Source organism: Rattus norvegicus, chromosome 12, assembly GCF_021556685.1.
Source record: "Rattus norvegicus strain SHRSP/BbbUtx chromosome 12, alternate assembly SHRSP_T2T, whole genome shotgun sequence".
Lineage (NCBI taxonomy): Eukaryota > Metazoa > Chordata > Mammalia > Rodentia > Muridae > Rattus > Rattus norvegicus.
This window is the reverse complement of record NC_141545.1, coordinates 45389330-45416036: the sequence shown is the minus strand read 5'-3', so window position 1 is coordinate 45416036 and position 26707 is coordinate 45389330. Positions and strand designations below refer to the sequence as shown.

Here is a 26707-nt window from a genome sequence, read left to right as displayed (position 1 = left end):
AACCTCAGGAGGGAGGGCCTCTGCTAGGAGATGGGGAGGAGTAAGGTCCCTCATCATGGGCTCTACTGAATGTAAACATGGATGTTCCCTGACAGAAATGGAGTTGGGCCCACTTGTAGAAAATGTTCTTGGCAGCCATAGTCACCCACTGACTGGAAACTGCCCAGGTGCACCCTCGTGGCGGAGCACTCAACACCGATTCAGGCAATATTTATGAAATAGGAGACTACCCCATGATTGTAAGTAACAGAGGACTGATTAGTCTATCAACATGGACGGGTTTCACAGGCATTGTGTTTCTTCGAAGATGGTTATAACAGCCTCCATGCTGGGCTAGGGAGATGGCTTAGTGGATAAAGAAGTTCATCAAACAAATGTAAAGACCAGAGTTCAGGTCCCTACCACCCATAGAAACCCAGGCAGGCGGGGTATAGCCCCAGTGTTTGGGGAGCAGGGGCAAGGGAATCCCCAGGGAAAGCTGGCTAACTAGAGCAGTGGGTCAGTGAGCTCCAGGTTCAGTTAGAGATCCTGCCTCAGTATATAGAGTAGAGTTGTTGAGAAAGACAGTCATCATCAATTTGGGGAGTCTGCATGCACACATACACACACATGTCCCCCTTACACACTCATACCCCCCTCTCACACACACACACACATCCACACACATGCACGCGTGCCTCCTCTCACATACACCTCTCTCTCTCACATACACACACATACCCCTCTCTCTCACACATACACACCTCACATACCTCTCTCTCTCTCACACACACACACCCCTCTCTCTCTAACACACACACACCTCACACATACACACACCCTTCTCTCTCACACATACACACATCCCTCTCTCACACACATACACACCACCCACACCCCTCTCTCTCACACACACACCCTCTCTCTCACACATATACACGCACACACCCCTTCTCTGTCTCTGTCTCTGTCTCTCTCTCTCTCTCTCTCACACACACACACACACATGCACAAACATAGACCTGTCTCTCTCACACATGCACTTCTCTTTTTCTCTCACACACACATGCACACTCGGGTACACACAATCTCTCTCTCTCACATACATGCACCCCACCTCTCTCTCCACGACAACCCTTGCTTACACACAGTCTTAGACCTGGTAACATTAAGCCAGCGTGAGATGAACTGTGGCTGTCCAGGGTGAGGATGAGACTCTAAGGAGCACCAGGGGATTATGGAAAATGGCTTCTTCACTGTGGTGGTACTTATGTAGGTGTGGTCACATGCCCCACAGAAATTATGCTGCAAGCCTGTGTACTTTATTATACATAAATCACACTTGAATAAATAAGACTGAGTCTCTCTCTCTCTCTCTCTCTCACACACACACACACACACACACACACACACACACACACACACACACACACGAGCCAACAGTCCTTCCTCGGATGTCCACAGCCTTAAAAATGTCAGTGAGCTCTGTGCCTGTAAGTCCTCTAACAAAGTAACCAGGACTTCCCACACTCATGCCAAGAAAGATTGTCACCAGGATGACCTTTGTTAACAGCAAAAAGGTCACAAAGGAAATACACAGAGGCGGGGCATGGCTGTTGGAGGTCTATCATGGAGCGCCACACAGCCATGAAGGATTATCCTGTGAAACACCAACTCTGTGGTTAACCACACACCCTATTACCCAAGCAACCGGGGTCAGCACCTCTACTCATAAGTCACCCTAACACCATGAATCTTGGGATGTGACACACCAGGAAGGACAGTGTCACTTCTGTTGTTCTCAATGGAACTGCAAGAAAAAGAGAGATAAATCCAAATAGTCGAGTGTGCAGAATAACCAACCACCCAGCGCTCTTTAAGACAAAGATCAAGGACTCAGTGACGGGAGAAGGCCCAGGAGAAAGGATAAGTCAATGCGGTACGTAAACGTGAATTCTTTACAGAAACCATTATCTGTTGTTTCTCTAGTGTGAGCCGCAGCTTGTGTGCGGAGGTCAGAGGACAACTTGCAGGAGTCCGTTCCCTCCTTCCGCCACACAGGCTCCAGGGTCAGACTCAGATCATCAGTCTTGGCAGGAAGCACCTTTATGAGCTAAGCCATTTCACCTGCCAAAGGCCTGAAGGGAGACTTTCTACTCTTGCTAGTTATCATGATGGCCAGGCGCTTGGCATCCAAAGGCAACTCCCTGAAGCTTATCCGTGTAAGGACCAGGAGTGGTCATCCAGCCATCTGCTCCCACTGTGACTGTTGGCTGAGTTCCTCTGTGTGTGTGTGTGTGTGTGTGTGTGTGTGTGTGTGTCCCATGTGTATGTATGTGTGTGTCACCTGAAAGTGTGTGTCCCCTGTATGTGTGTGTGTTCCCTGTGTATGTATGTGTGTCACCTGAAAGTGTGTGTCCCCTGTATGTGTGTGTGTTCCCTGTGTATGTATGTGTGTCACCTGAATGTGTGTGTGTGTATGTGTGTGAGTCACCTGAATGTGTGTGTCCCCTGTATGTGTGTATGTGTGTTGCCCTGTGTGTGTGTGTCCCATGTGTATGTATGTGTGTGTCACCTGAAAGTGTGTGTCCCCTGTATGTGTGTATGTGCCCTGTGTGTGTGTGGCCCCTGTATGTGTGTATGTGCCCTGTGTGTGTGTGGACCCTGTATGTGTGTGTGTGTGTCCTGTGTGTGTCCTGTGTGTGTGTGTGTGTGTGTGTGTGGTCCCCTGTATGTGTGTGTCCCATGAATGTGTGTATGTGTGTGGGTCATCTGAATGTGTGTGTGTGCCCTGTGTGTGTGTCCCCTGTATGTGTATGTCCCATGAATGTGTGTGTGTGTGCCCTGTGTGTGTGTCCCCTGTATGTGTGTGTGTCCCATGAATGTGTGTGTGTGTGTGTGTGTGTGGGTCCCCTGTGTGTGTGTCCCCTGTATGTGTGTGTCCCCTGTATGTGTGTGTGTGTCCCATGAATGTGTGTGTGTGTGTGTGTGTGGGTCCCCTGTGTGTGTGTGTCCCCTGTATGTGTGTGTGTGTGGAGGTCACCTGAATGTGTGTGTGTGCCCTGTATGTGTGTGTGGGGGAGGGTCCCTTGTATGTGTGTGTGTGTCCCCTGTATGTGTGTGGGGGGAGGGTCCCTTGTATGTGTGTGCGTGTCCCCTGTATGTGTGTCTGTCTGTGTTCCTGTTTGTTGAAGGCCCTCCTTTCCCTTTGATGCTCCATTCATATGGTCTCTCATCCCAAAAGTGTCACCTGGAGGCAAATCTAATTCCTTTGGGAACTTGTGGAGTCAGGGATGGCTGCCATGATGCTATAGACACAGATGGCAAGGACGCTCCACCCTCTCTCCACCCAACAGCAGGTCCCAAGCTCTGTGGAATCCACTGCTTTCCTGGTTTCCCAAGCTTAGTTGTTCCACGATTCCATATCATCTGATGTGCAGGATATATGATAAGCGACCCCTGAAGGTCTTGCGACCCTCAGGTTGAGAACTGCTGGCCTTACACCAAAACTCTGACAAAAAAAATGACTGGAGGTGAGGACTATTTTGCCATCAGAGGACTCTGCGAGTGGACAGTGGCTTTGTGTTTCTAGGTCTACTGTGAGGAAGAATACCATGGCAACTGGAGTGTTTAGTCAAGCAGCTTCTTCATGGTGGATGGGAAATAGAAAGAAGGGACCAGAGTAAGATGTATCCTCCAGGGACAGGACCCAGTGACACTTCCCCCAGCAAGGCTACACCTCTATCGTTCACCACCTTCCAATAATGGCACCCAGTTATGCACCCATGCAGAAACTGATCCATCCACCCATCCACCCATCCACCCATCCGTCCGTCCATCCATCCATCCATCCACCCATCCACCCATCCGTCCGTCCATCCATCCATCTATCCATCCACCCATCCATCCATGTTTCTTTCTTTATATCCATCTTCCCTCCTCCCCCATCTGTCTCTCATTCCCCTCAGCCTCAGCTCCCATCTGTCCTGAGGGACCCCGAGGTCCTCAGGAGATCTTTGCGCTCAGGGCATCCACCCTGCGTCTGCCTTGCATACAGTAGGGCAGAAGGCTCCAACTCATCACCCCGGTGCCTTCTTACACTTTGGAGGCCTCAGTGAGTTGGAATGTGGGAAAGAACGCCACTTCATCAGCAAGCCCTTGTGTCAGGGAAATAAAATCAAGGGAGTGAGAGCCTAGCGGAACCATCTTAAAAGTAGCAATTAGCTGTGGGGTGGGGTGGCCACTGGGAAGTGTGCATATCCAGGGAGAACACACATCCTCCCTAATTAAGCGGTTTCCTAATTCCAGGTTTCTTGCATGTTACTTCTGACGACCACCAAACAGAAGGCGGGGTTTCTTTGGCAAGTCCAACAAAGGGAGGGCGATGGAGATGGAGTGAGGGCGCCTCTCCTCCCTGTCACCAGGAGAGACACGTGGAGACTGTTGTAAGGCTCGTGGGGTGAGGGTGGGGAGGTGATGGGAGGGTTCTGGGCTTGGAGTGTGATGGGGGAAGGGAGTGCAGGCTGGGGCGGTCCCAGGCGAGCTGCAGTCTCCCTTCCTTACTGTCAGGATGGGTTGGGACACAGAAAAATAGGGAAACAAGGAAACAAAAGCTTGAAGAACCTGGGGCTGGTGAGAAGGGCAGGGCACGGAGGAAGGAGATGAACAGAGGGCACTTCCAGTTGATCTGAAGAGTGGGGAGGATGGAGGAGAGGGACATATTGTCCAAGACATGAGTATTGACACAGAGAAGAAGGGTTGGTTATTCACACATCCCTGAGACTAATAAATATTCACATTGATCATTTACCTATGAGGCAGAAGAGCTCAGAGCTCAAGGCAGGAGACTTGCCCTGCTCGCTCCTGTCTGCCACTCCCTAAATGGACAGTAACATCTCTGAGCCTCACTTCCTTTGTCTACATACAAAGACACACATATGCACACACGCACACACAGTCCACACCCACTTACTGCACTCATACACATTCACTAACACCTACACCCCCATATTCCCACAGACACAACACACACACATACATACACATATTCATATGCTGACACACAAACACACACACACACAACCACAAAAACTCACACACTCACAACTCCATGCAGTGGCATTCGGGTAAACCAGGTCCCTGGGGGTGAACAGTCCCTGATTTGTGTGTTTGCCGATTTCTGTGGTGTAAAGACTCCCATAAGGTCCACTGCAAACTTCTTGGAAGTTCACCTTTCCACTCAGGAGCCCAGGTGACCTGGATCCTCCACACCACAGATACCATGAAGGTCCCAAGGACTGAGAGGGCTAAACCACAGGTTCACTGCATGCAGGACATGGCAAGAGCCGCTGCTCAGCCTCATGCTGGGCCTGGCCTGGGAGTGGTACACTGGAAGGAGACAAGGGACAGTTCAGGTTCAAGAGAAATAAAGGGTGGGGACACGGGTGGGGCAGGGTGGCTTCATACATGAAACTCTGAGTTCCATCCCCAACATTAGAGTGGGAGGAGACCAGGGAAGGAAGGGAGGAAAGCAAGTTCAAGTTGAGGCAGAGATGTCTGGCCTGTCCAAGCCCAGACCTGAAGAAATGGGGCAGTTTTTCCTTCCCTGTTTTTGCCCTTATGAGAGTCTGGCTGGGGGAGGGAGCAAGAGAAGAGGCTGGGATCCTGGGCCAGCCACTTCTGCTTCTTCAGCTGAGGTGGCAGAATCAAGAGACAAGGCCCGGATGGGCTGCCTAGGCTCGGAGGACATCATATGGCAGAGAGATGAGCTGTCCCCAGCATACCCCAAATGAACTTGGTAGTCACAGAACAGAGAGTTAATGACTTTGGTTTCAAGCCAAGAACAAAAAGAAGAAGAGGAGAAGGGGCAAGAGAATGAGCAGGAGGAAGGGAGGAGAAGAAGAGGGAGGAGGAGAAGGGAGGAGGAGGAGAGGAGGAGGAGGAGAGGAGGAGGAGGAGAAGGGAGGAGGAGGGGAGGAGGAGGAGGAGGAGGAGGAGGAGGAGGAGGAGGAGAGTAGCAGCATTCTGGTAAGGGCATTCTGCAGTCTTTAGACCATACTACATCTCCTCAAACTCATGCACCAAAGCCCTAATCCCCATCCCTCAGTATCCACAGGGGAGGATTCTAGAATCCTCCAAACAAAACGGTCAAATCCGTGATGCTCAGTCTCTCATACAAGACAGTAGAATGTTTGCATGGACGCCACTCCCTGCAGGCTGCAGTAGCTTCTGATATGGATACAATGTAAACACTATGTAAATAGACTCTGTTGCTTAGGAAACAATGACAAACCGTCTGCCCACTTCAGTACAGTTGCAACCCCCCTGAGTAATGTTGAGCCACCGCAGGTTTAAATGACTGGGGTGGAACCTGGGGACACAGCCAGCTGCACTGGGACACAAGGCCCCTGGGAAGTGATATGGACATGAGGTGGCATCTTGTGACAGAATTGGTGCCACTATAAGAGACACCATAGCTGGGTGGTGGTAGTGTAGGGCTTTGATCTCAGCACTTGGGAGGCAGAGGCAGGTAGATCTCTGAGTTCGGGGCCAGCCTGGTCTACAGAACGAGTTCCAGGACAGCCAGGGTTACAGTAAGGAATCCGTCTCAAACTAACCAACCAAGCAACCAAACAAACAAAAAGAGACACCACTGGTTGGAAAGGCGGTTCAGCAGTTAAGGGCCTTGTTCTTATAGTGGGGACTGGGGTTTGGTTCCCAGCACCCACATCAGAAGGCTGACAACATCTTAAGTTTTCTGGGTACACATATACACTCACAGAGACACATAAGTAAAAAAAAAAAAAAAGAATAGGTTTACCCCTGTAATCCCAACCTCATCCTCATGTGGTTTGGGAGGCTGAGGCAGGGGGCTGCTATGAGTTCGAGGTCATCCTGTCCTATACAGAGAGAAGACAGGTGCTCAAAAGCCAGGGCGAGGGGCCTCACTGGAACGAACCGAATCATAGGAGGATTCTATAGACTCCAGCACTGTGAGAAGCTATTCAGGTTCAGGTTGGTTGTCATAGCAACCTAAACAGATGTGTAGAGCTGGCCAGTAGTGGACCTCTGATTCAAGCTTAGGTCTCTGTATGTTCCTGCTGGTGAGGTTCAAATCCTAACCCTGCCCTTTCCCGACTGGGCACCTTTGGTGAAATACATCTCTTCTCTGTGACCAAGCCCCTTCCATGGCCTTAGTGTCCCTGGCTGTCATGACCAAGGTTCAATTCACTTAGCGATCCTAATGCAAATAGCTCCCGGTCTATGCAGTAAATTCCTCGCAGGGTGGCCAGAATACAAGGTCAATCTTGGGGCTCCAAACTGTCAGACTCGCTCAGACCAGCGTCTTCTGCCAAACTCAGAGAGGCAGGCATCTGAAGCACTAACTGTGCCTTCCATTTGCTGCCCAGTGAACCCAACCAGCATCCTTGTAAGCCAGGCACAGCTGAACCTCAGAGCCTTCCCACTGGTTCCTCCCAGCCCCACTCCCACCTTCCTGGAGCGCCTGCCCCCTGCTAGGCTGGCTTCCTCACTTTCCTAGAGTCTTGGGTAAACTGTGGTTCAGACAGCTAGCAGGATTCCTACAGCCATAGTCTCACAGGACTCTGATGCTACCAACAGGGAATCTTTGCCCATAAGTAGCTTTAAAGAAGACAAGTCTGAGAGCTTGTCTGAAGGTTCTGGCACAGTGCTTCTCAACCTGCGAGTCTTGAACCCTTAGGGGATCAAACCAACCTTTCACAGGGGTTGTGTATCTGTTCTCCTGCATATCAAATATTTACATTATGGGTCATAATAGCAAAATTAGTTATGAAACAGCAACAAAAACAACTATATGGTTGGGGCTCACAACACGAGGGACCTATTAAAGGGTCAAAACATTAGGAAGGTTGAGAACCACTGTTTCAGCAGGAGAGGCAGCTACTCGTATGCTCTTGACAGAGGACCAGCCCTCCTTAGTTCCCACAGTTCCCTCAGGGTGTCTTCTTCCCCTGGGCAAGCACACAGCTTTGCAAGGGGCACACAAGGAGCAGTGAGAGAGACAGAGAGAGGGAGCATCCACCTAGCCAGCCAGTGTATACATAAAGGTGATCAGTGGGTTGAGAGATCATCCTTGTATCCAGAAACGACTTTGAAAGAAACCTCTGAAGTTGGGTGAGGAAGATAGTTTGGCGGCCATTGCTGGGCTGGTCACAAAATTATCATGAAAAGTACCCAGTGAGGAAAGAGGTGACTGGGGTGGAGGCAGGGCTCAGCTGGACTCTCCCCGGCATCTGTAAAGGGTGTGCACTTCTGCTCCTGTGCCCTGGGTTAGAGTTCTAAGGCGCTCTCCCTGAGGTTCTCCTGGCAAAGTCAATGGTGGAAGCCCCTGTTGACACTGGTAACGGGCCAATGGGAACCCCCTCAGGACTGAAATAAGCTAGAGCCTGAGAGGTTTTGGGTTCATCCAGAGACATGGGAGGACTCCAAGAGGATCTGCTGTGGCCCTGTGGGCAGTCTGCCAATCATAAAATGCCCTGTGGTGAATGCATCGAGACTTCTTGATTGAGACAGTGAGATTAAAAAAAAAAGGGGGGGGGTGGGATTTAGCTCAGTGGTAGAGCGCTTACCTAAGAAGCGCAAGGCCCTGGGTTCGGTCCCCAGCTCCGAAAAAAAGAACCAAAAAAAAAAAAAAAAAAGGCCTTCCCAAGTTGGCAATGGTACCGTGAGATCAATGCAGAATGTGTGTGGTTGTGAGTCCAAGAGCCCGGTGAACATCTTTCACGGTTCTGGTACTCGGAATGAGGCATTCTCTCTCCCCCCCATCCCTTCCCCCCACCCACCTCAGTGGACTGCTTTGTATTCCAGAGGTATTAACCAAGCTCTGACCTTCTGAGCCTCTACTCACTGCTATCCCAAGTACTGGAGTCCCATGGGATCGTGAGGGTCAGAGAGGTAACAAGGTGGCTTGGAGGAGTATGTGGATATCTCAGAACACCGGAGGCAAAATGGCTGCAGCTTCGAGTACTGGTGAATCCAGGAGCTCAAACGTGGAGTCAAGATTCCCTCCCTCGCTTCCCTGCTTGTCAGCTGTGGTTGTCTCTGCTCCTCTTTGGTGACTTTTAGGAGGTATGTGCTGGGCACCCCTCTGCACACAGCATCGCCGTGGCTGTGGTGAGAACGCTGGTTTCTTTTAAAACCACGGAAATATGATGCGAATGTGCGTTCACTTTAATCCCAGGTGTGGGGATGTGGGCGTTGCCTCGCCGAAGGTGACTGTGGTCCACCTCCTGCTCTGGCAGGGCTGTGGCTTTGCCAGCTGCCGAGGGTTTCTTGTGAGTGTGTGTCATTTGGAATTCTGGGAACTTTTCAGAGGCTACATGAATGCTAGGGCTCCGAGAGTGTGGCTGTTAATGGGCCTCCGTTTGTTAAATAGTTGTGTGCAAAGAGAGGAGAAGACGAAATGAGATGTCCTGACAGCGAAGATCAAACTTTCCCCCAAGGAACTTGATGCTCCCAATTAGCAGGAAGCGGTCGAACGGTCGCCCCCTTTCCTACCCCAACTTTATTCAGGGATTTCTCTCGCTCCCTTTCCCCTCTATCTTTTCTCTCCTTCCTAGTGTTAGGGGTTGACAGGATGGAAGAGGAGGGGTGGGGAAGGGTAAAGGATCCACGACGTAACCAAAGTCCAGCTACAGTGGACTCTCACTCTGTAGTCAGTGACTGAGGCACAGAGTGGCAAAGGAACCTGCTCCAAGTCACACAGCTAGAAATAGGTTGGACCTAGCAGATCTGTTAAGACCACGGAAGCCAGTAGTGACATTTTTGATAGCTTGAATTCCCACAGAGAGGGCAGGGTTTGTATTTCTTCCTGAGCCTGGGCACCAAAGTACACAGCAAATGTTGGAAGGGCCCTGTTGGAGTTAAGCCTCCTCCTGGGAACAGAGGGCTGAGTCTGAACTTGGTCACCTGATTCTCTGAATGGCCACGGTGGGAAGGGCCCTATGACAGTTCTTTCAAAACCATACAGAGAGCCGGGGTTCCCCTGGTAAGACAAGGGTCCAGCAAAGGCAGGTAGATAGCTCTGAGCCCACAACCTGGCACCCCAAAGCCTTCTTTAGTGTGGAGGGAATAAATGGAAAATACTGTAGCCCTGAAGGCAGAGGGGCTCTTTGGCTCCAGGTCCTGTTTGCATTTTTTCCCCCAAGCTGACACAGAGGGCTGAAAATAAAGGCTTGTTTTTCTAGGAAAGTGACTTGCCAGGCTGCTGGGATATTGGGGCCTCAGCTGCCAGTACCCTCAGAACAAAACATCGCCAGCAATCATCTGAAGGGCAGAGCCAGGAACAGTGGGCCACATCGGGACTTCTCCAAGAGAGGAGGCTCCTAGCTAGCTGACCTCTGAGCTCTGGGAGAAGAAGCTGGAAAGGCTGCTGAGAGGAAAACAGAAAAAAAAAAAAAAGAGAGAGAGAGAGAGAGAGAGGCAGAGAGGACCATGGAACAAAAGACTAGGCCAAAGACAAGAGAAATGAGCCAGTCAGAGGCCTGTTAGAAAAGGCCACTGAACGGGTCGGCCTGGAGCCTATGATCCTCCTGCTGCAGTCTCCCAAGTGCTTGGATTACAGGTGCCCCACCGGGGCCGTTTTATTTTCTCCTACTGTTTAGCACATCCCAAGCAGGAACTGCGCAGCCAGGGCCCCTCTGAGAGGGAGGTGGTTATGACCAAGCAAAAGTGGAGACAACTCAAACACTAGGCTAAGCCATTTAGAGCAAGCACCATTTGAGCAGAGAGGGAAGGGACCGAAAAGGAGATGGGCGGCCTGTTGGGTGAGGAGAGGCTGTGCGTGGAAAGCTTAGCACCCTCGTGCTGTCCCCCATGGCTGATCAGAGGCTGTTCGTATTAGCACCGCTAGCAGGTGAGGAAGCAGGCTCAGACAGGGCAGGCAGAGGGGCAAGGACTTAAATTCTGTGGCGTGCTTCAAGACGTCCGGGAGGAAGACAGAAAACAAAAGCCTAAGAAATATAGTGAGATGCGAGCAAAGAGGAAGATGAGAGAAGGGGAGAGGAGGAGGATGGTGCAAGAGGAAGAAGGGAACGCTGGCAGGAGAAAGGGGAAGGGGAGAGCAACTCGGAACCTAGGAAGCTGGGGTGGGCCCAGCGGCTCCGCGTTGCTTGGCAACAGGTGCTGCGATGACGTCAGCGGCCGCCTAGCCTCTCCCAGGTGGATGAGATCATCGTGGCCTCCCCAGCTCCCCACAACAGGCTCCTGGCCCGCGTCTGGAGTGCCCCTGGCCCGCGGGACGGCGCAGTGCGATGACGTCACTCTCGCGCCAAGAGACCTTGGTTCCCAGAGTGCGGAGCTCTCGGCATGACAAGGCTAGGCTGTGTTTCAGACTCAAGAGACAGTGCTGGGCTTTTAGCAAGCTTTGCACTTAAGGCCATCCGTGTCCCAGTTCCAGGCCGTGGTTAACCCTACTGCAGAAAAACCTGATCATTGTAGTCACAACTGAGAGCCCTCCCCACTGACCTAAGCCTCCAGGATGCGGTTTTGTGTATGCCTGTATGTATGCGTATGTGTCTCTGTCTGCATCATGTGTATGCACCACAATGTGTGCTTGTTGCCCACGGAGACGGTATCAGGTGCCCTGGAATTGAGTTACAGATGGCTGTAAGCCACCTTGTGGGTGCTGGGAGCCAAATCTAGGTCCTCTGCAAGAGCAGCCTGGGCTTTAATTGCTGGGCCATCTCTCCAGTGACCGGGATTTACTTTCATCCGGAGTAGTGCAGACTGATCTGATGGCTTGTGGTTAACTAGGATCACCTGACCAAAGGGGCAGGCCCTGCCTCCTCAACTGGAACGCTTTTTCAGTCCTTATACCACACGTCAGTGTTTCTCAGACTGTGTATGACAAATATTTTGGAGGTGAATGCAAAGAATTGTTGGCTGGGGCAGTGTTGACATTCAAACTCTGGCCTGACTGAGGGGAAAAACTGGGGATATTTCCATGTTCGCTCTGTCCATGAGATCAACAACAGCTTGGCTAGAATGGAGACAGTCAAATGTACAAAAGTCAGACATGGGAATGGCTTCCTATGGACAATGAAAAGGGGGATAGATGGCCACAGAAAATGTCATGAGGTGGGGGTAGGGTTCCATTATTTAAAAAAAATCTGCACACATTCCTGTATCTTTTCTTTCTTTTCCTTCTTTTCTTTCTTTCTTTTCCTTCCTTCGTCTTCCTTCCTTTCTCTCTCTCTCTCTCTCTCTCTCTCTCTCTCTCTCTCTCTCTCTCTCTCTCTCTCTCTCTTTCTTTCTGAGAGACAGTTTTACTCTGCAGCTCCAGCTGACCTGGACTTCGCTATCCAGACACTGGCCTTGAACTCAGAAAGCTCTGCCTGCCCCTGCTCCCTGAGTGCCAGGATTAAAGATGTGCACCATCACACATGGTTTTGGGTCCAGCTCTCTCCTAACTCCTTGGAGCCTTTGTGAACAGGCGAGAAAGTGGAGGCTCACACAGGTGGGCTCTGACTCTTTTACCCAGGGAAGGAGGGCTGGTAGAAGAAACAGAAGCGGCGCCATGCCCTGGATGCAAGCTGCTATCATTTACTAGAGGGATGGGTGGACTCTCCTGGAGGCCACATCTGGGAAGTTGCAGTCTGTACTCACAGTATGGACGGCTCAGTAGGATAGTTGACTCTGGGAACGAACGCTCGGCCTCCCTGCCTTGTCCGACATTACCAGTCTTTCCTGGCCTCTGGATACTTTGGTAGGCATCACCGTTAGCAATGAGACTTTCTACTGGAACCTGCAAAGTCACCCCAGGGCTGTGGCTGTTTGCGCCTCTGGAAGGCCCTTCTGCCTTCACACTGCCCAGCTCCGCCCTAATCATTTCTCATTAGGTGGCACACACCTGTAATCCCGCCATCTGGGAAGCTGAGGCAGGAGGCCTGCCATGGGTTCGTCCTGAACTACAGAGTGAGACTCGGGCAGCTTTGTTGGTGGCTGTTTGGGGATGCCTGCTTCCTTACCTGCCCCCTGCTGCACTGGTAGGTTGAGCGTGGAAGCCCTGGGCTCCTCCAGCACAGCATCCAGCTGGCTAGTGAGTGGGTAGAAGCCAGTCTCAGGCAATCATGCTTGGGGATGAGGCACGTGACCCGAAATTAGCCTGATTTCCTTACCAGCAGAACAGAGGCCTGTCTGAGTCTCTGAGTGTGGACAAGAGAGCAGGTGTGGCTCCCCACTGCAGCACGAGGTAGCCTTTGGGAGAAAGGACCTCCTGTGGTATTGTGGTATCTATCATCCTGGCTTGGCCTCACGATCAGGCCAAAGGCCTCTGCTTCCTTGCCCAGGGGCTTCAGAGTTTGAGTTCTATTCCTGTGTAAGAAGAGTTACCAGCTAAGGCTCAGCTCAGCAAAAAGGGGTCTTGAAGAGTCAGGGCCACAGAAGGCTTCAAAGATACACCAGAACCCACCCAGCCCACAGAAGGGCAGGCCCCAGATAGTTGGTCTGATGTGGGTGGTTATTCCCACCCCTGCTTTTGTCTCTTGAGCACAGGAGCTGCTGTGGACCCCCTTATGAGACAGCCCCAGGCTCTGGAGTTATGGGATGCACTTGGATTATGCCCAGCTCCGTAAGCCTTGTCCACACTTTGGGACTGGGCACTGGGTAGGTCCTGCTTGCCAGTGATAAGCAAGGAGCAGCACTGAGGACAGTCATGGCAGCCCAGCCTGGGTCTCCATTTCTCCACGGGGGCCACCCTATGCTGGGTGACAGAATTGGGGCACAGGCAGGCCTGCCCTCTAGACAGCCACCATCTGAGCTGGAGAAGAATGTCATCCTTCAACCTGGGAACCTATTTCCAAAGGAGATGGGGAGGTGGGGGTGGGGGCTGGGGATAGAAGGAGCCGGGATTTCAACAGCAGCTGTGTTCCTGATTTTCCCCCAGGATCCCGGCTGCTCCTCCTCCGTGCTGAGTGTTTGCCATTAAAAACAAACAGTATCATTTGGTTCAATATAAAATGAATTAAAGGAAATTAAACTGCGGGGGCCATGTGGTCTGCCTTGTCTGCTGTTGTCTGAGGCTGTTTTTCATTTTTCCCAGTGGGGAACAACAGCTTGGGGGGTGTGGAGCAGGGCAGGGCTGAGTAAATAAATAAATAATGTAAACCCCTCTCCCCCACCACACATGAGTGTGAGCCGAGGGGTGAGAACTCCCATGTGTCCACTGGGTCCTGTCCTTGCTGTCTCCCTTAGTGACCAACTGTAGCCTTTGAGAGTCTCCTAGGAGTCAGAATAAGGAGGTGAGGGGACAAAACAAAAATGATCGTCCCCTGAGACAGTAGCTGGGGCAGAGGGCTGAGGCATGAGTCTGAGAGGCTGATGAGGATGTGGGGCCTGGGTTGACAGGGAGCAGTTGTGACAGTCTCCCACCGTGTCAAGCAGCAGTGGCTGCTGTTGTCCTATGGTAGGTTGGCAGGTGTGGGCCCGGGATGTGTGCATGCACACTAATGTGCACTTGTGTGTATGTTTGCACGTGTGCCGTGTGTGTGACGGCATGTTTGAGAAACTGAGTTCTGAAACTAAAGAATGGAATTCAAGTGTGTGCCTCACCGCCCATTAACCCCCATCAAGTCAGTTAGCTTCCCTGAGCCTCAGTTTCCTTGTCTGTCTGCTAAGCGAAGCATCTAAGACTATCTACCTCACAAGGCGTTATGGGCATGGGTGGTGGTGTGGATGAAAATGGCGTCCACAGGCTAATAGACGTGAATGCTTGGTCCCCAGTTAGTGGCACTCCTTGGGAAGGATTAGGAGGTGTGGCCTTGCTGGAGGAGGTGTGTCACTTTGAGGTTTCAAAGACCCACCAAGCCCAGTGTGTGTGTTCCTCTGTCTGCCTGTAGATCAGGATGTAAAGCCCTCAGCCACTGCTCCAGCACCACGCCTGTCTGCTCTCTGCCATGATGATCATGGACTAAATGCTCTTTTTGATAAGAGTTGCCATGGCCATGGTGTCTCTTCACAGCAACAGAGCAGTAACTAAAACATCTTGGAATGAGCTTACATAGATAGGGCTCCATGCATGGGAGCAGACACATCTGCATTTCCCATGTTTATACTGCAGTAACAGATTTATTATTTGATTAATACCATGGGTCCCCAAGGACATGTTCACCATCTGAAAAGCCTGGAGTCTCACACCGTTGTCCTGCCATGGAATGCTGTGTGACCCTAGAGAAATTAATACATCTTGCTGGGCTGGCTCATCTGCAGTGCAGTGTAAAGGTCCTGGGGCAGAGACTAGTGTCTCTTCATGTCCCCTGTCCCCTTCTTTCAACAGAAGACTCTGCACATGGCCTTAGCCTCAATAGCACCTGGCTCCATGGCACTGACAGGGTAGCCCAGTGGTCCATTTGTACAGCTGGGCAGAGCCAATGGGATCCTAGTAGGACAGCAGCTCTTTGAGGCAGGGAGATACATGGGGAAACCAGTGCAAAAGCCCTAAGGCAGGACCATCAGCAGACAAGATGGCTCAGTGACTCAGGGTGCTTGCGGCCAAGCCTGAAGACCTGCGTTCTATCCCTGGAACACGCACGGTGGAAAGAGAGGAGTTTATGCCCACATGTTGTCCTCTGACTTCCACATACATGCCACGGCAAGCATGGAATACATACATACAACAACGAGTGTGGACAGCCCTGACATCATCTCTGTGGGAATGTGGGATGATGTCCATGATAGGAAATCTTACAGCCCCATGATGCAGTGCCTCCCAGACACAAATCCAATGACAAAATGAGATACTTTTTATCAAATTCAGTGCTGATAATGAGACTGGGCACTTCCTTTGTTTTGTTTTGTTTTCCCCATGGTTGGCTTTTTGGGACAGGTCTCTTTCTGTAGCCTGAGCTTGTCTTAAACTCATGGCAATCCTCCTGCCTCAGCTCCCCAGCTGTGTAATTATATATATGCCACCTCCTGATACTTTTCTCTGAAAAATTCTCTGTTGTTCGTGGGGCCAGGGAGACAGTTTGGTTGGCAAATCCCCTTCACAGAGGACATGTATTCAGATCCCCAGCGCCCACGTATAAAACCAGACTTAGCGGCAAAGTGCACATCGTCCCATTGAGGACGAGACGGGAGGCAGAGACTCGCAGAGCTCTGAGGCTCCATGGCCTGCCCGCCTAGCTTAGGTGCTGAGTTCCAGGCCAGTGAGAGACCATCCAACAAATGGTGGGCGGAACCTGAGGAGTGGCAGAGGTTGTCCTCTGATTCCACATGTATGCACAGCACAGAGAAAAATTTCATAAGAGTCGCATGTATGTTTTGCTCTAGCCCAGGCTGGCCTTGAACTGGAGCCCCTGCTGGAGTGAGGAACGCCCCTGTGTGCATCTGGGTGCTGTCCTGCCTCAGGAAAGCATCATGTAGCTGCTATCTTGTGTCCACTTTGCTAACAAGGCCACTGTCCACTCTGCCACCTAGCACTCTACTGGGTGTCACCGTGAGCTGCAGACTGGTTGACACCTCGGCCAGGACGTGGGAGGGACTGTTCTGCATCCTGTGGGTATGTCCCCTCTCGCCCGTGCAAAGCCTTCCTTGTGAAGGAGGGACTACTGCTCTTGGCTAGGGTTTGACTCCTGCCAGGGCCTCCAGGCCACCTTGAGGACTTCAGATCTGCTCAGCCTCCACCACAGAGCCCAGGCCTGAGCTCTCAGCACAGGTTTGCTGTTGGCTCTGTTTCTCTGGAAAGAGAATCTGCCTGGTATGGATCCCTGACAGATTCCCAACAAAGTCAGGGAGGCTAAACTGCTGACTGCTGCTCTGGCGAAAACCAAGAAGGGAGCTGCCGGGTGGACAGGTTGGGAGAGAGGGCACTGCTGGAGTCATGCTGGGTCCACATCTCACCCTGGGGCCTTTCCAAAGGACAGCGGCTTAGCCTTCCTTAGGATGGCTTCCTGGTCCACCCTGAAGATGAATCACTTCCCAGTCATCTAAAGCAGGAAGACAGACATAGGAAAGTGCAGCTGGAATCCAACCTTGTAGGTATGCACATTGGTACAGTCAACGGGGAGACAGGGAAACCACTGGGATTCTCCATAAAGTGGGAGGTACTCCAGTAGTTCCGTCCTGCACGGCCATGTTAGAGAAACCTTGTGTCCTTGCAGGGATGGTGGGCACTGTATCTGTCATGTTGACAAAGACAATAATCTAACCATCACACTATATTGGGTCATTTAACACTGGGAATATTACACAGCACTGAAAAAAACTAAACCCTATAGGTCAACGGTGTGTGTTCAGACCAGACAGAGCGCTTGCTATGGTCCTGACTGCAGGGCACACCCCTGCAGTTTTTAGCTCTGGAGTTTAAGCGTGAGGATGTGTATTCACACTGGTTGCCTGCAGAGTTAGGTCATGCACGTTTTGTGTGTGTGTGTGTGTGTGTGTGTGTGTGTGTGTGTGTGTGTGTGTGCGCGCGCGCATGCATGCAGAGGCCAGAGGTCCACGTTGGGCATCTTCTCCAGGTGCTCTCCACCTTATGTGTGGAGACAGAGTCTCTCATGGAACACTCACCAGTTGCTTAGACTGGACGGCCAGTGAGCTCTAGGGATTTGTCTGTGCTCCGTGCTCTTCCCCAGGGCCATGCCCAGCTTCTACATGGGTGTTGGGGATCAGAACTCAGACCCTCCTACTTGTCCTGACCGAGCCACCTCCTCAGGCCCTGATGGCTGGTTTTGAAGTTGCTGAGTCAGCGGTTCTTTTCTGGGCAGCAACGGAAAGTGAATAGCAAGAGCTTCGATTATGAACCCATTTTGCAGATGGGCAGTGAAAGCAGAAGAGGCCAAGCTGCCGCAGGTAAGTGGCAGGAGGACACGCTGGCAGGGAATGCACAGATTCTGGGTCCCAACTTTCGGTCAGCAGATTGTTGTGTGTGTGTGTTTGGTTGGAGCCACATCCAGGGTTAATGGGATGGGAAGTAAGAAAAGCAAGGTGACCTGCCACTGCTTCTGTGTGTGCACAGTGGCTGTGACAACTTCAACTCCCAGGGGAGGAGCCTGGGGTTTAGAACAGGGAGGGCGGGCCAGTGTACATTTCCTGTGGATAGAAGGTACTAAGGGTCACACAGGGTCAGGGCCCTTCCTGTGACCTCCCGCTGTATCTGAACTCTAAACATCCACCTTGTACCCGTGTATTAAACACTCGCTCCCCAGCTGAGGTGCTGTTGTTTTAGACCAGGATTGGAATGTGGGATGCAGCTTGAGGGCTTAAACTGCACCCACTGCTTCCTTACATCCTATCTGATGTCCGCAGTCCCCTCAGGGTCCCTCTGCCACAGCGAAGGGCAGCCCCTGCCTCCGTACCTTCCCTGCCATGGACTCCATGCTTGGGTCGCTCTGTCAGGTGTCCCATCACAGGAATAAGAAAGGTAACAGATAATCCTTCTCCATCACTCTTCAAAGACGCCATCCCAGGGGTGACAGGGTAGCTCAGTGGGCAAAGCACTTGCTGTCAGGTCTGAAGCACTGAGCTCATCCCCAGGACCACATGAGACAGAGGAAACACACCTGCAAGTTGTCCTTTAACCACCACGTGAGCTGTGGCGTACGCACGTACACACGCTAAGTATAACTTAAAAAATAAAAATTAAAAACGCAAATACACTCCCATGCTGATGGAGTATGTGTAAGGACTTCAATACATGACAAGTTCTAAGATACACACTGCTGGCTGTTACTTTAGGGTCTAGCCTGGGGACACAAGGAGACACTTAGCTTTAGTGGCATTGCTAAGTAGCCCCACTTAACAGTAGGCGGGACGGCTGCTGGCAGTGGCTTTCTCCTCCCTGATCCTCAGGCAGACAGCAGGCAACCTAAGGTCCCTCGGAGCAGCCCGTCAGGCAGAGCCAACCTCACCGTGCTCTAGCTCACCCTAGTGCACATGGCAGCAGGACAGACGCCGGACCCTGTCTTCAGCATATAAAGGAATAAAGGTGAGCGGCCTCCGAGAGAAGAGAGCTGAGCACTGGGTGAGCAGCGAAGGTTCTCCATTCTAAATGAGGGAGCCAGGACTGAAGTCCAGCTTTGAAGATTTAAGGCCTGGATGGCAGCTGCCATGTGGTGGCCTCCCTTGACAAGGGGCTGCAAGTTCTTAAGACAACATGCTGTTTTATGTTTCTCCATCACAGAGTTGGGCAGAATGACCCCTGCCAAACTACTCATATGCACTGGTCGCCTTACTCAGTGCTGTGACCACACACCCGAGAAGAATTACCTTAAGGGAAGAAAGGCTTATTTTCACTCACAGTTTGAAGATGTGGTCCATTGTGGTGGGAAGAGATGGCTACAGGAGCCTTGAGTGGCTGGCCACAGTTAGGAAAGAGAGAGATGAGTGCTCTCTCTCTCTGTCTCTCTCTGTCTGTCTCGGTCTCTCTGCCTATCTGCCTATTTGTCTGTCTGTCTCTGTCTCTCTGCCTGCCTGCCTGCCTGTCTGTCTGCCTCTGTCTCTCTGCCTGCCTGCCTGTCTGTCTGGGACCCCAGCTCTCAGACAGTACTGTCCACCTTCAGAGTAGATCTCCCACCCCAATTAACCCCGTCTAGAAATGCCCTCACAGACATGCTCACAGTTTGTCTCTTAGGTGATTTTAGATCTCGTCAAGATGAAAATCAACACTAACCCTCAGGAGCCTGCCCCTTGTCAGCCCGACACCCCGCAGCAGATCACTTCTGAGCGGTCATCTTCCACCCCTGACCCCATGGGCTCATGGCTATCCCATAATGAAAAATGAATTCACCATACTAGTGGGGTGCTCAAGCTAACCCCACCCTGAGAATGTTCTAAATGTCCAGCAGAACTTGTAGCAGTGGTGGTGTGGCTAGAACTCAGAATGTCACACACACTGGACAAGCTCTCTATCCCTGAGCTGCGGCCTTGGCCCTGAAGTCACTGTGCCCGTGCTGGCTGCGCAGCTACAAGCCCGAGCAAATGAGGCCTGTGCAGGAGAGGAGTGTCAAGAATTCAGCTACTTCCCTGTACAGAGCACGGGCGGCCTGTGTCCTCCATGTGGGCCCACAGAGCTGTGGGATCCTGGACCAAGTGACACTCATTTTCATAGGAAGAAAGAATTGTGGACTAGCTGACGGCTTCCTCTATTCCTAAGAGTGGCAGAGGTTGGGGTGGATGGTGTCCTGTGAATTTAGGTCAGCTTCAGCCTCCTAATTAGGGACAGGATGAGCACCGGTGTGAGGAGTGAAGTCTGCGACCCAGAGCTCAGAATGCTGAGGCAGGAGGACTGACAGCTCCAGACTAACCTACACGAGTAGTAGAACCCTGTCTGAAAGGCCAGAAACAAGGGCTTGTCAGATGCTCAGTGGGTAAACGTGCTTACCACTAAGCCTGATGACCTGAGGGACCCACATGATAGAAAACGACCCCTCTAAGCTGGCCTCTGACCTCCAACTGTGCACTGTGGGCAGATGTGCCCTTCCCGTAAGTAAATGTAATACAAAATCAGGAGAAAGCATAGACACGCAAAGATGAGAAACGAGAACGGCATAACGGTGTGGACAGTGACTAGGAAGGTGTCTTACTCGGCTTCCAGATGCACCACGGCTCTACAAGCAAAAGGCCCTGGAACCATCTGTGAACTGGACCGAGACAGGACTGTGAGGATGGGGAGGCAGCTCCAGCCTTAACCCTGACAGGCGATTAGGGTAAGGGGCCTTCTTTTCAACTCACAGCAACTTCACAGTGCTCGGGACAGAGACTGCTAAGACCTGAAGTCCCTGAGCACCTGAGCTCACCCCCCAGGGGAGGTGATGCAGGGTGGGCAGGGTGTCGGGCAACAGATGCACACAAAACAATCTGATACAAAGGAGGACGATGAGTCCACGATGTTGTGGTGTGGGTCAGGAAAGCTGAGGGCGGAACCATGGGAAGGAAGCAGCCATGGGAACAGTAGGGTGGCTGCCACAGGCAGAGGGGACAGGAAGTATAAAGGGCTTGAGAAGGAGAATGCAAGGTCCCTATGGAAGCTGGTCTACGTGGAAGGAGGAAGGAGGGAGGAAGTATGGTGAGGAGAGGGGTGGAGTAGAAGCCAGATCTGGCAGGCCCAAGATACATGTGTTGTATATATTATATGGGGATAATTAATTGATTGATTTGATGTAGGCAAGCGCTCTACCAAGTTACACCCCTAGCCTATTATGTGGGTTTATGACAAACAGTAGCCCAGGGCCAGGTATGGTGGTTGACACCCAGAATCCTAGCACTCAAGAGACTGAGGCAGGAGGATTAAGGATTCAAAGCCAGCCCAGGATACACAAAACTCAGAGAAACAAAAGCAAATGCTGGCTCAGAACACCCAGACCAGGGTGCCATTTGGAGCTGAGCTTAACTCCAGTGGTCGCCATCTTTAACCCAAGGATCCTGACTCACCAAGGGGCCCGTTTGTGAGGGTCCCTGATAGACCCTGTCATGGTAGGAGATACGAGGGAATCTGGGAATTGGTCACAGCAGAGGGATGATTAAGAAGAGGAAGAAAATGAAGAAGCTCCCCGAGTCCCCAGGCAAGGTGGCTCACTCAGCCTCACGTCAGGCCATCAAATGGGGCCAAATACCAGAGGCCTCCAATATCATAATTGCATTATTCAACCAGCCCACTCTCTCAGCGGCTGGCACGGAGGCCTGTGTAGGAGCATCTGTGCTGAGGGCCATTAGGGGTCCCTGACAGATGTGCCTCCCCCACACCCACCCCACCCCAGATGCAGAGGAACACCCGTGGCTTTCTTCCTCCCAGACAAGGATTGATGAGGACTCTGCAGAGCGCTCAGACAGGCAAGGAGAGGCTGCGGACCTTTTCCCAGCCTGCAATTTATCTTGGGAGGACCATTCACATCACTTGTTACAGGCTGGATTACGCTCTGACCTGGCACATTAATCTCTCCGAATAAAATAATAATCATCAAGGAAGGAGCTGGACAGTTGCCAGAGAGGCATTAATAACTGTCACCCACACCTCGGAGGTGTGGGGAAGGGGTGTCAGCGCTCACCCCCACCCCCTGGTCCGACAGAGGGCCATGTGAAGGAGAGGAAAGACGGACACTGCAGCCTAGACTGCTGAGTATGGCGGGGAGTGTGTGTCCACGAACCTGACTCTTAAGTAGCTCAGAGGAGCTCACTAAAGTCTAAGAAGCGAGATGGGCCGTGTTGCGTTCCTACACACAGAAGGCCCTGTCGGCACCACTCCCGCCAGGTGGTAGGCACCCTGAAGTCCTCCGGAGGGCAGATGGCTAAGTGAACGGAGGTCTGTACACATTCTGGGATGGGGACCAGTCATGGAGAGAACTGAGAGCTGAGCCACGCTCCAGTGTGGTGCTGTTGTGTTTTCTTGCACACGCATGAATATGAGTGCAGGGTACTCTGTCAGAGAGGGCAGAGAAGGACCTTCTGAGTTATCCTTTATCGCTTTCCCCTTTACTGCCTGGGACAGAGTCTCTCTCTGGATGGAAAACTCCCTGGGGATCCGCCTCTCTGTGCCCTACAATGCTGGGGTTACGGGTACCTGCAGCCAGACCTGGGTATCCTGTGGTCCCAGGGTTTGAAGTCAGGACCTCCTGCCTGTGGAGCAAGAGATCTAACAGCGCTGGGACATCTCCTAATCTCTGTGGTTTTATCATTTTGTTTTCTTTTGAATAAGTTCTTACTTTGTTCCCAGGCTGCCTGAGCTTCCCATCCACCTGTCTCTGTCTCCTGAGCACCACAGTGACATGTATGTGCGGCTGTGCCAGCCCACGCACAACGCCGATGAACTCACATGAATGTTGGTTAAAAGCTATGGTGTGATCCTGTGTGTGACGGTACAGAGTGGCAAACCCACTCTATTCACGGAAGGCAGATTAATGGCTGCTTGGGGCTGGCGGGGGGAGCCTGGGGTGACTGCTTAATGAATACAGGCTTCCCTCGGGGTGATAGTAATGTTCTGAAACTTGTTAATTTTATGTGAATTTTTCCTCAAATAAAATATTCTAAACACACACTGCTTTATGAGGCCTCTGTGAGCAGGGCTGCAGTCTTTGCCAAATCACTTAGTCTGTGTGAGGAGAGGTCAGAGCATCTCCTGAGGACTGGAGAGACTGAAGGTGAAGGTGTGCCGGGGACTCTAAATGCCACAGGGAAGGTGTGTGTCTGCTTTTGCTGGCGATGTCCCCTGAGCCTCCAATACAGCCCACCCCTGTCAGTCTCCATAGAGTTCTTGAGCAAACCACCTGCAGCATACACTGCCTGGCTTATGGTGATGGCCCGGGAATGTTCTGCCATCATGAGTGTCGCTGGGCCTCCAGAGTTCTCCCTGAGTTCTACAGTCTTTCAGAGCAGAGAGGAAAATATTACTTTGTGCATTTCTGTTTTCATGACTGCCCTGCTCGGACATCTGCACGGGTGTAATGAAAAGAGCCAAGCTGAGGATGGGATCCCAGCTCTTGCTGTCCCAAGTGGAGGAAGTGAGGGGATAGCCAGGTTCATCCTCCCTCCATTCATCCTTCCACCCATCCTCTGGTCCAGCTATACATCCACCCACTTATCCTTCCTTCCTTCCTTCCTTCTGTCTATTCTCATCCACCTGTCCATCCAACTCATTCACCCTTTTCTCCACTCACCCATCTGTCCGTTGTTCTGTCCAGATTCCTATCCATCTTCCCTTCTGCCTTCATCCATTTATTCATTTATTAATCCATCCACATATCCACTTCTCCATTCATCCATCTTTCCCCTCCCCTCATTCATACATTCCTGTACCATGCACAATCTACCCATTACTCCCCCATTCATATACTTCATCCATCCATTTCCATCCATTACACACACACATACACACACACACACACACACACACACACACACACACACACACACACGCCTGTGCACAGGTGCACACGCAACCATGCAGGCATGCATGTGTGCACCTGTGATTCTGAATGCATAGAGATGCTGTGGCCCAACAACAAATATGCTAGACGTGCCCGTTCCCTGCTAGGGACAAGGATTTTAGCTGTGGGGCACAGAGACAAGTGATGAGCTGAACCATCCTGCAGTTGTCTGAAAAGGCAGGACAGAGCAAGGGGGCCAGAGAGGAGAAACCAAGAAAAGCCACGGGGTTTCCTGGCAGCAAAGCCTAGGGTACAGCAGCATATAGTAGGATGCTATTCACTACAGAGGCCAGCGTAGGACTTCAGAGTCACTTCAGATACAAAGTGGACAGGAGCAGATGGCCACCAGGAAGAAGCAAGGAAAACTGTTTAAGCTCATTCCCAGGTTGTGAGCATATGCTATGGGCTCATGACCAGCTGTGTTCTGAGGTCCAGACTAGCCAGAAGATGCCCAGACACCAGGCTTGGAGGAGGTGCCTTTCCCATGCCTGGAAACTAGACCATTGCTTGTCTCAGCCACACCTGTGCTGGAAAAACATTCCGCAGGTGACCATAGTCCAGGTTTCCCTTGCTGGCAACTGAATAGAGAGAGAGAGAGAGAGAGAGAGAGAGAGAGAGAGAGAGAGAGAGAGAGAGAGTGTGTGTGTGTGTGTGTGTGTGACTATGTGAATAGATTGGTGTGTGTGTATGTGTGTATAGATTGGTGTGTGTGTGTGTGTGTGTGTGAATAGATTGGTGTGTGTGTGTGAATAGATTGGGGTGTGTGTGTGTGTGTGTGTGTGTGTGTGTGTGTGTGTGTACACAGCACGAAACTTACTCATTGGCCATCCCCTAAGCTACAAAGAGCCAGACTCAAATGGGACCCCTTTCCCAGAGACAGGAAGAGAATTCCAGAGGACAAGGCACATGGCAGTGAACTTTACAAATGTGTCACTACAAATGTGGGAGGTCCCCACCCCTGTTACCCTCTGTGCCACCAGCTACTGTCTGAAGCAGGCATGCATAGTCCAGCCACAGCAGAGCCACCTCTGACTCAGGGGTGACTTCCTACTGTCTTGTCTGTTCTTTAGCATCTGACTGTGGTCCTGGGCAAGCCATCAAACTACCCCGTGCCAGGGTCTCTACATATGCAAGAAGAGAGTGACAGTCACAGCAAGATCAAGTTTATGACCAACAAACGCCAAGGGCCCCACCAGTGGTGGACATTTTAGCAGCTGCTCCTGATAGCAGCCAGAATGGGCAGGAAAAATGGCTTCTATTGACAGTCTGTTCTCAGAGTCATTTAGTGCCTGCCACAAGTTCTGGTAGGCACTCTGCCTCTCCCACCTCCAAGGCTGATCCTGTAGACTGTGCAGAACCAGGACTGTCCAGTAGTGACAGCTGCTCAGGTGAGTGGAGGGAGGGGCACAGCTGTGTCTGCGAGCTTCTGGCCCAGTTCCTCCCCAGCCTGCACTGCTGGGCTCCACGCTGGCTATGGGTAAGGACAAGAGGACCACGAAGGTGAAATGCTCTGTGCCCACAAGTGGCTGTCTAAGCCTGTATTCCTGAGGGAAATAACCTACTTTGTTCAAGCAGCTAATGGCTGTAAGCTATTCCTTGTCAAGACACATGGCCTCCAGCAGGAGGACACCAAGCATCTTGAATGCTCACTCATTAGACCCACTAGAGCTTGGAAGAGACAGGAAAGTGGAAGTTTCTAAAACCCTGGGTTTCCCAGTCCTGGAGTACAAAGCCACCATGCAGCATACACGAAGCCTGAGAAACCTGGGCAGGACTCTGCCACCTCAGATATCAGGAAAAGCCTCTGGATTAGGTGACATGAAGATTAAGCCTTATCTGTGCAGTTGGAGCACCCCAACCAAAACTATAGCATCCCAAATGCCCAAAAATCTACAACTGTTTGCTCAGACATGAAGATACCCACGAGTGGAAAGTCCTACCCTGACCTCCCACGACCACAGCAGTGGAAAGCAGGTGTTGCCAACAACGCTGTCTGATGCCACCTTCACCATGTGGGTGAGACGCAGGTGAATTCTGTGCATAGATCATTATTCCAACATACTCATGCAGACAGCAGAAATAAAATCTGAAAAACTATGATTCAAGCATTTTGGATGGAGGATGATGGACCTGTGCCGTGAAGCCCTCCTTGAGCTGTGCCCCGTGCACCAGGCTCAGGCATAGCCTTTTCTCTTTCCCAAAAGCAAACATTCCTACAAGGTCAGCACTTCTGAGGGAAGGAGTAAGTTCTAACAGTAGACATGTGAGATCAGAGAGGTTTCGTTGTCTGCCCAACATCACACAGGCAGGGAGGAATCTAGCTGGAACCAGACACAAATGTGCCAGATGTTCAAGTCCTTGTGCCTAACCACTGGTCATTATGGTCTGAGCAAGTCTGGAGAGGTAGCTCTGGGCTCTTTTATGCCCAGTGGGTCCTCTCCTGAGGAACACAGAGACATTTAGGGCACAGAGTCCTGGCTCCATCTAAGAAAACATCAATATCTTAGGGGTTGAGCTCACCAGAATCAGTGCATGGTGGGGAGAGGAAGGAATTGCTTAAAAATTAACCCCTAGTGGCTTGGGTCATTTGTCACTCACGGCTGAGGGCCAGTTCTACTTGTTGTCCTTGGAGTGAGGAACCGAGGCACAGACCATGTCTCAAGAACTCATCCGAAAGCATTTCCCTGATGTACATTGTAAAGCATCACTGCTCCCCACATATTCCTTCCTTTGCTGTGGCAGGCATTATTAATTGATCACAGAGCCCTTTCCTACTGAGCATCAGTCACCTTTGCAAAAAGAGTCCCTGGAATGTACAGAGTCAAAGCTGT

General features: G+C 51.5%; 1 protein-coding gene and 1 long non-coding RNA gene across 7 annotated transcripts in view; one reads left to right on the top strand and one right to left on the bottom strand.

Moving 5' to 3' along the window:
- Rnft2 (ring finger protein, transmembrane 2) overlaps positions 1-26707 on the bottom strand; it is a 58022-nt gene that overhangs the window by 12700 nt on the left and 18615 nt on the right. For 2 of the 5 annotated variants that reach the window (XM_087578494.1, XM_087578493.1), the window contains exon 8: positions 25024-25347. The exons of the other annotated variants lie outside the window; for them this stretch is intronic. In XM_087578494.1, the coding sequence (XP_087434620.1) occupies positions 25261-25347 (87 nt within the window). In that variant the 3' untranslated portion in view covers positions 25024-25260. Of the gene's footprint in view, positions 1-25023; positions 25348-26707 lie in introns of those variants that run through there. 5 annotated transcript variants of the gene reach the window in all.
- LOC102553921 (uncharacterized) lies at positions 1586-13395 on the top strand. 2 transcript variants are annotated; one of them, XR_015634859.1, is made up of 4 exons: positions 1627-1918; positions 4288-4424; positions 8827-9087; positions 12296-13395. It is a non-coding gene; the product is annotated as an uncharacterized LOC102553921 (long non-coding RNA). The 2 variants fall into 2 exon arrangements; XR_015634858.1 differs by lacking the exon at positions 12296-13395 and having other exon boundaries at positions 1586-1918; positions 8827-9177.